This window comes from Alligator mississippiensis, chromosome 2 (assembly GCF_030867095.1).
Source record: "Alligator mississippiensis isolate rAllMis1 chromosome 2, rAllMis1, whole genome shotgun sequence".
NCBI lineage: Eukaryota > Metazoa > Chordata > Crocodylia > Alligatoridae > Alligator > Alligator mississippiensis.
The window spans coordinates 24,866,916-24,881,270 of NC_081825.1; the positions used below are offsets into that span (position 1 = coordinate 24,866,916).

At 41.2% G+C, this 14,355-nt stretch overlaps 1 protein-coding gene across 7 annotated transcripts in view; it reads right to left on the bottom strand.

Moving 5' to 3' along the window:
- Positions 1-787: 787 nt before the first annotated feature.
- SORCS2 (sortilin related VPS10 domain containing receptor 2) overlaps positions 788-14,355 on the bottom strand; it is a 937,533-nt gene continuing 923,965 nt past the window's right edge. For all 7 annotated transcript variants that reach the window (XM_059721554.1, XM_059721553.1, XM_059721552.1 and 4 more), the window contains one exon: positions 788-14,270. In XM_059721554.1, coding sequence (XP_059577537.1) covers positions 14,247-14,270 — 24 coding nt within the window. In that variant the 3' untranslated portion in view covers positions 788-14,246. The remainder of the gene's footprint in view (positions 14,271-14,355) is intronic.

Sequence of the window (14,355 nt, forward strand, 5' to 3'; positions counted from 1 at the left end):
TAAAAGCCTGTCTTTGAGAGCCACCCACTTTGGAGGAGCAAAGCAGCACCTACAGGGTGAAACATCTGAGAAGCACAGCACCAGCTAAAACCAGCTGCCACCAGCTGTTGCAGGACCTTATCTCTGTGCAGAGGCACCTTGGGAAAATGCCATCTGCCAAGCCCATGTGGGACAAGATGCCTGGCGAAGGGATCTGTGAATCAGAAAATGAAAGAAGGAAGAGAAACACAGTAAAGAAAAACATGGAGTGATAAATACAATACTCCAGGCAGAATTGAGAAAAAATAAAAAAGTGTGTTGAGAAGCAAATAAAAGAGAAAGGAAATAACAATATGGGAAAAGCAAAGGAACTTGCCCAACTTAGTTTTATTTTATATGTCTACTTCTGAAAGTTACAGCGACTGTATTAGAGACTCCCGAGTTACAGCTCCTCAGTCAGAGAAGGGCGACTGGGAGAGGTTTAGAAGAACAAACAAACCAACATGTTCATTTTTCAGTACAACTGCATCACTTCTGTCTCACCACAGAGTGTCGCCCTCATGCAAATTTTACCACAGCTGAAATGCATTTCTCTGGAAAAAAAGGGAAAGGTCTGATTTTATTTTAATTTGTGTAGAGAATCGAGCTATAAAATTGACAAATGCAACAACTGCCTCAATGTTGCTGAGGCTCAGCAGCTTGCTGCTGGTGACCATTTCTGAATCGTTTCCCTTGAAAAAGAAAACTATAGCCACTTCCACTCTACCAAGTCTCCAGTCTGTTTCACAATAAAAACGAGGCCCACAAATAGTTTAGAACCAAATTTTATTAAAGAAAACTCTGTAGTGGAGTTTCTCAAGACAAATGCATACCTTTGGATGCAGTGGAGTACACAGGTACGTATACAGTAGTTTGCTTGCTACATGTTTGGAAGCTGAAAAGACTGTTATAAACCGCACTGTGCAGCTTATAAATACAAGTGAAATTTGCCAAAAATCCGGGTGGTGGATCACTAACAGATACTTGGTTATGTACGTGTGCTATATATTGCACAAGACTTTTGATTATGCTATTGATTGTGCAATTGAATCACAGTTAAGTGTTACATTAAGCATATTCAAACATATAGTTGATTCTTTTCTCCAAAACAGCACGTCACTACAAAACTGCCATTTAATTTGGTACATATTTACAAGGAATATACAAACAACAGGGTTGCTTTTCCATTTATGACAGTGTATCAATTATGGATTAATTTCACTCTTCCCTTGCTGTATACAAAGAGGCTTGGATAAAGTCAAAGCATCTCTACATCAAGATAGGAAGGAAGAACATGTACATTATCATCATAAATCTGAAAATGTGGGAAGGCAAAGGAAGAGAGGACCATGTGTGCTCGGATGTTAAAGGTACAGCCTATAACATACTGATTACTGCTAAGAGCATTTAAGTGGATTGGAAGGGCCACTTGTCAGCATTGCAGTTTAAAATAAAAGTTAAGACATTGCTGTTCCTGCTCATGAGAGCAGCTGTAAGATCGTTAGAAACAACGTAAGTTATATCTTGGCTGCAGTTCTCTTGCATCTGTGCTAAACACTCTGATGCTAATCGGAGAAATAACAAACATGGACAAACCCAGCCAGGTGCCTGGCTTGAGTACAGATGCGGTGAAAAGAAGAAAGGCTGATTTTAGCTCACAGCTATATAGCAGATTCACAGAAAATGAGATTCTTCCTTCTGTTACCCAAAGTGTAACTCTAAAGAAGCCAATAGAGTTGTCTGGCTGTAAATTAGGGCTGGGTTTCGCCCAGCAATGCCAAAAAATGATCATGCATATTAATAAATGGGAGAATGAGAAAACAGTCATAAACACCTTCACAAGCCATAGTTCATTTCCATGCCTTATGTACTTGCACTTTAGCCAGAGGTGTAAGTTTAATTATCCAGAGTTTCTGGGTCTGTGAGCCAAATCCATGAATAACAGTACCAGTAAACTCTGTGTGTGTGTGTGTGTGTGTGTGTGTGTGTGTGTGTGTGTGTGTGTGTAAGGAATGCAAGATTTTGCCGTTTGTCAGACATAATCATTATACCACACGCTGTAAAGTTAACATTATGATATTTACCCTCTAGTATTAAAACAGGAAATTCTCCTGTTTCAGCTCTTGTTGAGTTGATCTTTCTTGAAAAATATATCACAGTTTAGTTTGTACCATCTACATTGTCAATTTAAAATAATGATTCTGTAATCCTTTTATTTAGGTGAAGAAAGGTGATAGATTTCTCTTAAAACTGAGCTTGTAACACTGGAGCGCATCTTCTTGCATTCCTCTTTAAAAGATACCCAGTGCAAACATCTTTGCTTTTGGAGGAGATGTGAGTGAAGGTAGTGGGAAGGGATTAATAAGTGTGCTTGTGTTTGTGTGTGAAAGTGAAGAGATAGTGATGAATAGAGTCTTATATAATATAGACAAACACTGCAGGCTTCCTCCCAGATCTCTTTAACTTCATCCTCAGCTCTACCATAGGGTATTCCTACCATATTGCTCATATTGTGCCTCAGCTCAAATGTTAAGTTAATGAGCTGCTCCTATTTTGTGCTATCAGCCCAGTTTGGTGGTTCCATGAAACTTGCAGGAGACCACCATGATCAAGAGGAGATATCCCAAGCACACTTTGCCTTTCATGGATCTCTTTCCCAGACTTGCAGCCTACTCCTGCTCTGCAGCAAGTGTGTCCCACACCGAGTCTTCATCCCCACTGCCAGTTACAGATGCTCCAGCATCATAAACCCTAGAGAACTTGCTCCAAATACCAGTTTCCTGACTCCTCCCTTTCTTCCTGGTCCAGGACCAGAGCTAATGAACAGCATCATCAGCAAACATTAACATGGTTTCCAGACACTTACCTTATATGAAAACCAAGTGTTATGTCTCTCAGCGCTGCCCTTTTATGACACGGGTTACAAAGGATTGTTTCATGCACTGGGAATGACCGTGCCCCTCATTCCTGCCAGTTTCATGGAATCACATGCACATACCAAGTCTCCCTTCAAGTAATTCTCTGCGACCATGCACGGGCGCTGTGTCACTGAGAACAGAGACTGACACCTTGCTAACATCTGGGCAGCATATGAGGCAGGTAGAAGCAGCACCACTGGCTCACTTAAAGGGACTCAAAGAGCACAGCATGAGAAGCTACTCAAGCAGAGCCCTCTCTGTCCCAGCCATGGGGAGCTCACATCCCAGGTGTTCAAAACTTACTAAGTGGGTCCCCCCAAAGTCACAAGCATTTTTAAAAATCAGAAATTGTGGGTACTGTGGCTTTGCCTCCTGGCATGGAACATTTTCAAACTCTTTTCTCATGAGGGCTAGAAAACAGAATAGCAGGGAACAAGCTAATACTAGGTCCTAGGACTTTAAGAATGATATCATAAAAATCTAGAAATACTGCCATGCCGTTCCTCTGCTGTCCTCCCTGAACCCCTTCGGAGCCTTTTCTGCCCACACCCCTGCTCAGGCTGCCCTAAGCTCCCCCCACAATCCCTTTTCCCTTTCCTCCAACAGCTACCCCCTACACTGCCTTACATGCATTCTCTTTGTAAAACCAGCCCTCCACAGCTGCTCTCAAGTTCCTTCAAATCCCTGGATGCTTTCAATTTCTCTAGGCACTTCCACCCACCTGATTCTGCCAGATGCATCTCCATGTCCCAGCGGTGAGGTTTCCCCCTACACTCACCTGGCCCCCTCCACATCAGTCCCACAGTTCGCTGAATTGCTGAGAACATTCAGTGGACTGAAGAGGGATGAATAGTACATCAACAGTATCATCTCCAGAGAGGCTCTGATGCTATATCAGATGTCACTTGTCAGAACCTAGCCGGTGATGCAATGGGATACAAAACAAGAGATGGCAGAAAGAATGGTTCCTTGTAGAGATACAGACACCAGAAGATGGACAGGCAGGTAGGGCAAACTGGCAACAGTGAACATAAAAATAGGAACAGAAGGAAAAGATAAAAGAGAGAAAGTAATGGAGGAGAGAGAGAGAGGAAAATAAAATTTATATTAAAAAGCTTGACAAAATGAAGCAAAGCGCTTAGAGAATGGCTCCATGTATTAAGTGCATGCAGGTACATGGCCTTGAAGAGTTTAGAGTCTCAGAAGATAGAAGGAAGGCTACACAAAAACTAGAAAACTAGTGACAGCAGGTAAGTCAGGCTTGGGGACTTCATCTCAACGTTTCTTTTAGTATATTATTTATTATTTCATAATGTGATGTGAATGGCCAGACTCTCAAGTAAGGTAAAGCAAGTGTGGGAACTTGGTGACAATAAGTACATTTTCAGGAAGGTTTTAAAGGAACAGGATGAAACTGCTCAGTGTAAAGGAATAGGGAGACACTCCTCAGCTGTAGGAGGTAGGGTGAACAAGACACTGCTAGAAGCAAAACCTGCAGAAAGCTGCCAAAATATAATACACCCGGAACTGAGACATACATTATTCAGAAGGGGAGGAGGGGAGAGTATAGTAGATGTCAAGCTGAAGACAGAAGCAATAGTTTACAGATCGCTGAAGGTGGAATTAAAGAATGAAGCTGAATGAGAAGGGAAGTCACAGGAAAGACTAAAGCAAGGAACTGATATGATTAGAGAACCAGAGAAAAAGAGAACTTAAGTGTAGTGAAAGCTAAGGACTTGGTTGGGAAAGAGATAACATAATTTCCCTAACAGCTGTCTCAGTACATTGTGAACCTATTACTGTTGTTGAACCAGTTATTATCCAAAATTTGGGGTGAGGTGGGCATGTTAGCAGGGAGGAAAGACCTGGATAGGTTGCAGGGGTGGGCTAACAAAAACAGGATGCGTTTCAATACAGACAAGTGCAGGGCGCTGCACTTGGGCAGTAGTAACCAGCAGCACACTTATAAGATGGGAAACTCCCTTCTTGAGAGCACGGAGGCAGAAAGGGATCTTAGAGTCATCATTGACTCCAAGATGAACATGGGCCAACAATGCGAGGTCACGGTCGGCAGGGCTAACTGGACCTTATTGTGCATCCACAGGTGCATCTCAAGTAGGTCCAAGGAGGTGATCCTCCCCTCTACGTGACACTGGTCAGGCCGCAGCTGGAGTACTGTGTCCAGTTCTGGGCACCCCACTTCAAGAGGGATGTGGACAACATTGAGAGGGTCCAGAGGAGGGCCACCTGCATGATCTGGGCACAGCAGGGCAGACCCTACAATGAGAGGCTATGGGACCTGAACCTGTTCAGCCTTCACAAGAGAAGGCTGAGGGGGGATCTGGTGACTGTCTATAAACTCACTAGGGGGGACCAGAAGGGTTTGGGGGAGACCTTGTTTCCCCTAGCACCCCCCGGGATAACAAGGAATAACGGTCACAAGTTGTTGGAGAGTAGGTTTAGATTAGACATCCGTAAGAACTACTTCACAGTTAGGGCGACTAGGATCTGGAACCAACTTCCAAGGGAAGTGGTGCTGGCTCCTACCCTGGGGGTCTTTAAGAAGCGGCTTGATGCCTACCTGGCTGGGGTCATTTGAGCCCAGTTTTCTTCCTGCCCAGGCAGGGGGTCGGACCTGAAGATCTACAAGGTCCCTTCCGACCCTACTTCTATAATTCTCTGCACCCTGTTCCTTAAATGTACCCTCATTCTTTTCCGTTTTCCCCAAGGTGCAGGGGGCGAGTTGATCAGAGTAGCTAAAGGCCTGGAGCAGTGAGCCAGGACAGAGTGGGGCATATTGAGGAGACCTCAATCATCTCACAACACCCCATACAAAGTCTTGGAACCATGCAGGATCCTCCAAGCTGTGCAAATGGAGAGGAAACAGAAAAAGTTAGCTAAACTTTAATGTGATTTTTATTATAGCCACTAGGGATTAGGTCAAGACACCTATTTTTATTGAGCCAATCATAGCTGGACTCCAGGATAACTCAAGGAAAAGAACTAGCTGCATCTCACCTTCATTCTCTACTATTTCTTTTTAATAGTGATTTATCATGGGCTGAAACATGCCTTTGCTGGGACTTTCGGTGATACACAATGAAAAAATTTCAATGAGAATTTTAGCAAGGTTTCTATGTGCATAAACACTGCACTTCCATTTGCTGAAATGGGAACACTTTAACTATGCCTACATTGCTAATTCAAGTAACCAGAAGCAGTGCAGCTACAGTAGTGTGTTATTTTTTCCTGGCTAACATATTCTGTTTCTCAGCTAGTTTGAGTATCTCTAGACAGCATTGCTTTGTGCCTCACTAACTCCTAGTGAGTTATTAGGGAATTGCACCGTATGAAAGCTTAGCCTTACACTGTAGCTTTATGGCCCTGAAACTGGTGTGTGCATATTAGTGAATTTCAGTATGTAAATGTCACCTCTTAGGTAGCCCTGCCTACTTCTTCTGTAATCCATGACCTGACTGTTGGCCACCAGTGTATAAAGCTGTTGTTTTCCCGCATGCATCCATTCAGTGAAGAAGCAACTCTGAAATCACTGTAAACAATTAGTACTAAATTGTGTCTAAGTGAATAAGAAGCAAGAGGCATGAAATGGTACAACTTATTTATGGAATACAACTTATTTATAGGCCAAATGTTACCCTTTGATGTGCAAGAGCAAATGCTGTTGATGTCAGCAGGAGCCGAGGAAAAAAAGTGAAATGTAGAATTTAGCCTAATATTAGCACCACAAAAATAAGAATAAAAAATCCATTTTCATCAGATAGATTTTTTTTTAAATGCCTGGTCTCACAAAAGACTAATATCCCCATTATAGTACTAAGAAAATAAACTATAAAGGCATATTATTTAATGTTGTAGATTGCTGTATGCATTATCTCTACTTGGCAAGGTTTTAGACCCATTGTATTGCAATAAACTATCATAGTGGGGTGATATAAATTGTGCAGAGCCACTGAAACCAAGTACGATCAATAAAGCTCAAATGTAGTTAATGTTTTCAAGTGCTGTGAGGAAATCATAGTTAGAATTGTCTGTGCAAAATAAAGTCTTCACTATTTCTGTTAGTGTTAATAAATGTCACTTGTATTTTCATAAAGAGGGACAGAGACAGAAAAAATATATTATTGAAAGAATAGAAATTAATTTGAAAATAATCTGTAACAGCTTTGTGTTTGATATATTTTTGTTTCAACTATCAAATACACAAAGCCCAAGAGCTTGCATATTCAGTACCACCATCTTGCAGGCTACCACATTAAGTTATATGATGCTCTGTAATACACTCTGTCTGAAGGTCAGCATGGCTGTCAGCACAGATGCCAGCACAAACTTGTGGATCAGTAACGCTTGACATGAGGCTTTGAATGAGGTTACAAAAGGCCAACCAATGACTGACGAAAGTTGAAGATTTGTTTCTCTATTTAAGAGCTTGGAAGAAGTGAGGGATATAAAGGCTTTGAGAAATGAGACCAGAAGACCACTCATTCTCAAAAACACAAAAGTAACTCATATAATTGTCAGATTCAATAGAAAATACATAAATGAAAGAAACTCCTTTTAGCTTCTCAAAGCAAAGACTTTTGCTTACCTTCTGGTACATACAACATCATATGCTCTAGCCAAGAGACAGATGAAAAATAAAACAGTTTTCTAAGGAGGAAGCCACTCTTTGGATCAATCAGACTGGTAGGAGCTATTTTATACTCGGTTAATAACCAAAGTATGCAGAACAGGACATTTTTTTAAAGACTATGGGACCAGGGTTTTAACTGCTCATGCCAGTTGTGGGCCTGAGCTCCTTTGAGGTTTGGCCCTTTAAGTGGCTACATAATAAGAGTCTAAAATATATGAAGAACATAAATGTTAGGAATAAAGGCATATTACTTATCATGGTATGGTGTTAATTGTAAATATATTGAAAGAAAAAAAAAGGAACATAATCATGTAGAATTAATTCAATTAAAAATCCCCTAGGCACATACCAGAACTTCTTTCAGAAACTGCAATAGTCTGCTCCAGGAAGTTATATACATATTTTCATAGATGAGCCATCTTAGACTATATCATAATATCAAAAGAAAAGATAGGGAAGTCGTATTCCTTTGTATCAGAGAAAATTAAATGGGAAGATGGTTACAATTTGAAGAATCAGATTCTTTGACAGGCCCTCTCCATCTCAGCATTCAGTGCTTGTAAGTTAAACGCTTAAAATATCTCTCCATCCCACAATCACTATTCTAGGACTATTGTACAGTTTTTATTTTTTTCTAAACTTTCTTAGAGATAAGAAGAAATGGGGACTTCCACATAGTACTAATATACTAAAAAGATTCCAAATGCCTATCATTATGACATGAAATAATAACTTCCATTCTCCCCCACCCCCACAAAAAACCCCTAAATTTTCAAGGAAATAAAAATGGGAACAATAGAAAATCTATGATGCAAATCAAAGTAGCCAACAGATTACATTAAAAATTCAAAACACACCTAGAACAAACATCATCAAGAAGACACTGCAAAAAAAAAAAAAAAGAATATATTTCTTACACCTGGAGAAACAATATTATTTCTTCACATACAAGACAAAAAAGAGAATGGAAACCACTAGAGTAATATATCACTGACACATCATTTTCTCACGCCAAGAAGCTGAATAAGTCTGGCATCAATTTAGGGTAGGCTTATTCTTGTACCACCATCATTGGCAACTGGTGCCTCCTGAGTCATCAGTCATGGCCAATCTCACCAACTGGGAGGAGAGTGGGGGGGTTCCCCCGTGGCTGATCTCTTTGACCGAGGGGTGGGTCTCCCTGTGGCCAGTCTTGCTGACTGTGGGGAGGGGGGTAGCCCCGCAGCTGATCACGCTGACTGGGGTGCCAACAGCACCTCTCCTGGTGCCCCCACTCCCTGGCCGGCACTTGCGGGGGGGGCACCAGTGCTCCCACCTGCCCCCCCTGCCTGTCACCTAACCAGGGAGTGCTGGCTGTGAGGGGGTACACCAGCACTCGCATCGCCATTGACCACCACCTAGTGAGCAATGGGGAACCACTGGTTTGGCTACGCCTAAGCAATCAGCAGTAACTATAAAACTATTCACTTATTCACATTAAATCATGCCTCATCCCAAGAAGTGCTACTGAAATCCAATGACTCTAGTAAGGTGCACTTCAACACAAGTGCCATGGTGTGGACTGAAGAACATAGACGAGAATGAGCATCAGAGGAAAAATCTTACCTGAAACCAGAGCCTACTATTTTAGTGCCATATGCTGACACATTTTATTCTTTGCTCCGTGAGTGCTACCAGCAAACACAGTTAATCATGGAGTAAATTCCCACCCATTGGGCGCATCTACACATGCATATTTACTGTGCAGTAACCTAAATTACTGCACAGTGTGGGCATGCCTATACTGCGCGGTAACTATTGTGACCTATGCAGACTTGGGCGTAAATTTGATACCTGCATCATGCAGGTAATCACATTTATGCCCAGTTAGTTACCCTGCAGTAACACTGCATGTGGACTGACATGGGACTAACTTTAGTCCCAAGTCAGACCACACACAGCATTAATGCGCTTTAATGCCTGCATGTGTAGATGCTGGCCTATTTCTGCTTAAATATGCCTACATTTAATGCAATGTAAATTGATGTGTAGATGTGCCCATTATGAATATAGGTGTCATAATGTAACCCTAAGTATGTTTTTGTTGCCCTTGAATCTAATATTGCCAGCTGACTTTGTACATAGCGGTAGCAGAACTCAAATCATTCCTATCTAGGTGGTTTGCAACCTGCTTAATTTGTAGCAGGATGCCAAGGAAAGGAGGGGCTGTGAAGTTGCTTGCTGTGAGTTTTACTTGAGAAGGTACTTCTCCACTCAGCTGGAGCGCAGCTCTGGTGCTGTGCAGTGGATCAGAGGAAGAGCGACCCCTAAACAAAAGCTGCAGCAATCAACTGGAGCAACCTCAGTAGTCCCACAACTTTATTTGGCACATCTCTATATAACCCCTGACAAAGCCTCATCTTCACGAGGGGCTCAGGAACCGAACTCTACTGACCACCTGGGTTCTACTGTATTAAACATATTATTAGGGACAGGCTGTGCTTGAGCAGTATCTTACTCTTCAAGCACTTTCCCATTGACTGTGGTGTGATTTTTTTTCAAGAGAAATAGCTTGCCTGCTGTGAGAACTATTTGAAGAGTAAAATATTACTCATCAATTGCTGTAGCAGCATTTTATGCCCACTGCGTACTAGTAAATGTGACTACTCAGAACAGCAACGATGACTTACGTGACATCAGGATAACATGCACGCCTGGGAAGTTACAGCTTGCCGTTTTGAGAAATTAATTTATGCAGTGCATGGGGGCCTCGCTACCCTCTTCTCCATATTCATGTGTATACTGCAATACTTTCTCAAGGCTGCATTTGGAAAATGAAATGCCAGTGTCTGAAATCAGCCCAAAAAGTTCCTCCTCATAGTATAGATAGGGTATCTAATCTGACAGACCTGCCTCAGCTTCAGACACCTGACTTTTTAGGAAGGCCAGAATGTGGGAATGAGGTCAATACACTGCAAGTTTTCTGCTTCAGTTTTTACTATACAAGTCCAGTATTGGCACTGCTATTAATGTGGCTGAGATAGTCTTATAATACGGCTTTCCTGATGTCAGCCCAATAATACTAGGGAATGCAAAGCAATGTAAAAGATTAGCATGCAGATCAGCAAAGTTAGTGCCAATGTCGCAAAGCCATGACATAATAATTATCTGTTCCATAAACAGTCTTTGACTCATATTACATTTTTGCTCTTTAACACTTTTACCTTGCGCAGAATATGGATTTCTTCATTTGCACATAACTATGGTGGCTTTTAAATGTTACATTTAATAATAGTAGTAATAATGATGATTAAAAGGAATAATGAAATATTAATACTTTGTACTCAGAAAGATCTTTCATTCAGAAAGTCTTGAATAAACATTAAGAAATTTAGCCTCACAATATCCATGTGAGGTAGGTATTATCATCCCCATTTACAGGTGGGGAAACCGAGGCACATGTAGGTTAAGTGAGTAGCCCAAAGTCGCACTTAAAGACTGTCTCACAAGCAAGAATACCTAATTCCCACAGTACCTAAGTTCTCTCTCTCATGTCTTAGCCATAAGATCATCCTTTCTAACTAATTAATTGAATATGAGTATATATAGACAGAGATTACTTGTGTGGGTGCCTGTGTGCATAGATAAAGATGTGTATGCACATAACACAGGTGTATATATTTGTGTGTACCTGCCTGCCTGCACATATACAAACACATGTAAAAGATGGCAGGGACAGAGTTAAACAGCAAAGCTACTACCAGTATGAATTTTCATTTAAAAATAAACACACATGGCTTGGGAATGACATCTTTTCAGTTTTAAAATAATTCCAGTATAAAGGAATTCTTGCCAATAAATCAAAAGACTTGTTTTATTATCTAGTGGTTATCATCAATACAAATATGACAATACTGATGGTTCCTCAGAAAAGCATTTTGCCATATTCATAAGCCGCATCAAACCAACCTCCACAGGCACATTGCCAGAATTATATTAATTTTTGAAAAATGCTTTTGGGATTACAAACACTTTTTACATTTTAAGGATTAAAATCATAACTTGCAGAGTCTTCTGCAAGAGTTGAGTATTCTACTGTACAACAGATGTTTTCTGCCACCAGAGATGAATAAAACTGTTGCAAATGTAGAAAAATAGTTGCCAAGGCATGAAATTAGCGTATGTGAACTAGTCCATACAGTTCCCTTAGCCAGCTAGCTGAGATCAGCAAAAAAGTCCTTAAGGCAGAATTTCTGTTCTCTACATCGGTAGCAAAATTAAGCGGGGTAACTGAGGCAGCAGCCCTGAATGCTAACTCATACTGGGAAGAAATGTAGAAATAAAAGCTGCCAACGTTTCTGGCCAGCTGTGCAGCTGCTGCCACAGGTGCAGCATTGCCCCATTACACCTCTGCTCTATGTTCTTCAAAAAAGCGAGTCTTCTGCTTCCCAGACTGCACAACCAGCTGCTTTGCACTCACTTAGCCAGAAAAAGGTTACATTGTTTGTATCGTTACAGGATTATTTCTAGTCCATTTCCTCAAAAAAGCATAAGGAGAAGGTGGGTAATTTACGCCTTTGGTGCAACAATCCCAAAGGCTTTCCAAGCATAATGCGTTTTCCACTGGCACTTCTTTGCAGAAAATCCAGACTCTGTCAGGATTGTACCTAGTCCTATGTATTACGTGGATCAATTTAAGTGTTGCGTGCTTCTGTGTGGGTTAGTTTGTCGGGCCTCTTAGAGCCAAAGAATTTTCTGAGATGATAACAGAAATTTTCCTGAGCAGTTTGTATTTATTTTCAGGCAGTCGCACCTTCGTGGTCTAATACAGGTAGCTCCGAAACCAGATTTTTTTTGTGCTTTACACACAGGTTTGTAGGCATGTGAGAATCTCTAGTACCATATTGCTAGCATGTTGTTTCTGATGGAAACGTATTCCATGATATCATTAATTTCATGGACACATGGATAAGTGACCTAATAGATTGGAGAATTTGTAGATAGTACCATCCTGTCTCACCAGCAGTCCCTATCTGCTGTTTGTTTATTCAGTAGAAAGTAGTTATCTATATCTTTTTTTAAGGAAGGTGGTATTTTCACATAGCTGTAAGCATCAGCATGGCATTCAGTGAGCAAAGAGCTAGTCACCCCCCTACTGAAGACAAAAGGTGAAGAGATTTGATAGGTTTCTGAGGGACTGCCCTAATTTCAGGCAGCTATGATGCATGGGGTACCAAAAATTTTAATATATCACGTTGTGATCCATTTCCTACAAGAATCCATAAAAACACATACAAACAACCAGCAAGATGTGGATTTATCGGACTTTCCCTCCCCTAGGGAAACAAGGATGGGATAAGAAAACTCTCAACTCACCCCACTTGCCTTTCTGAAATCTGCTCCTTTGAGCTGTCCATTGCCCTTTCCTGTAGAAATATGGCCAAGTCAATGATAAGGGTGAAAGAATGACACCCTGTGGTAAGAGAAAAGAAGTGCAGCCCCTTAAACCACACTGGATCCCTCCTATGATCCTTCCTGATTGTCACACACAAGAAAGGTGGTGAAGTTCAGTTGAGAGTCTTCCTATCCCTTCATTGAAGGCAGGGACCGAATACAAAGGGAAACTCCAAGTGTCTGTAGGACTAGTGTGCTACACAGTCTTGTTAGGGGGGGAATTCTTATACACCTGGGGGCTCTGTCCTAAAGATAGAAAGTTAAAAAAAAGATATAAAAGAGATACTTAAAAGAGGTATTTACACTGTCTGGGGTTTTAAAAACAGGAAAAGGGGAGTCAGCACTGTTTATTATATAATAACCAGTCTTGCAACTGCTATTCTGGAGGTGCTCAGTTAAAGACAATGAAGGAGCAACTTAAACCAGTGTCTGGAAGTGAAGGCACCTGGTCTGGAAGTAGCATCAAGCTGGCACTTTTTTCCTTTCTCTTGGTGATGACCATAAGAGATAGACATGGGGCTGAGGATTTATCAAGGCTCATTACATTTACAAGAGCAACAGGTCCTAAGACATTACCTCTTCAGTCTATAGCAGGGCCTCAACCAGTGAGCAGAAGCTCATTAGATTGTCTCTCACATTTGGAAGTTAGGAGATAAGACTGAGGAGGAGCTAGGGAGACTATCTGTCTCCTTGCTCATTCTTCTCTGAGTACAGAACCAGACCAGGAAGTCACAGCTTTTTAACCAAGTAAAAATATGGAGCATTCAACCAGCCATTTGCTTTGTGCTAGTCACTGGATTTTAAAGTCAGCTCTTCAGGACTGAAGAATCCCCATCTTCTACTGAATACCTCAATAAAAAGAGTTAAGGTCAATCCTAAAAATGAACACAAAGAACTAGAACATGTACAGGAAAGAGAAAATATGGCATAGAGTGCGCCTAGGGCTACAAATCTGCTACCTTAGTTTGAGTTTGAATTGTAATAAGTTCCCAGTCTATTGTATGAACACAAGATATATTATCCTTCTCCGTGGTAACAGATGATGGACACTTGCTTCCACAGGACTGTTTAGGATCCTTCTCTTCACCAGTGTTTACAGCCATGCTTGCAATTCTGTGACTTCCCCAGGGAAAAATAAAAAGATACAGAAAAGAGTCTTTCGGTTTTTGTATTCAGCTGCAAATATCAGCTAACCAGGTAACTGTGCATCTCTCTGGAGTTAATGCTCAAAACCACGCCTGAGTGATTGCCTAAGAAAATATAAGAAACAAAATGTTTGTATTAGTGTTTGCAGGCATTTTGAAATATATTTCCCTTTTATTGAAGGGACAAGTC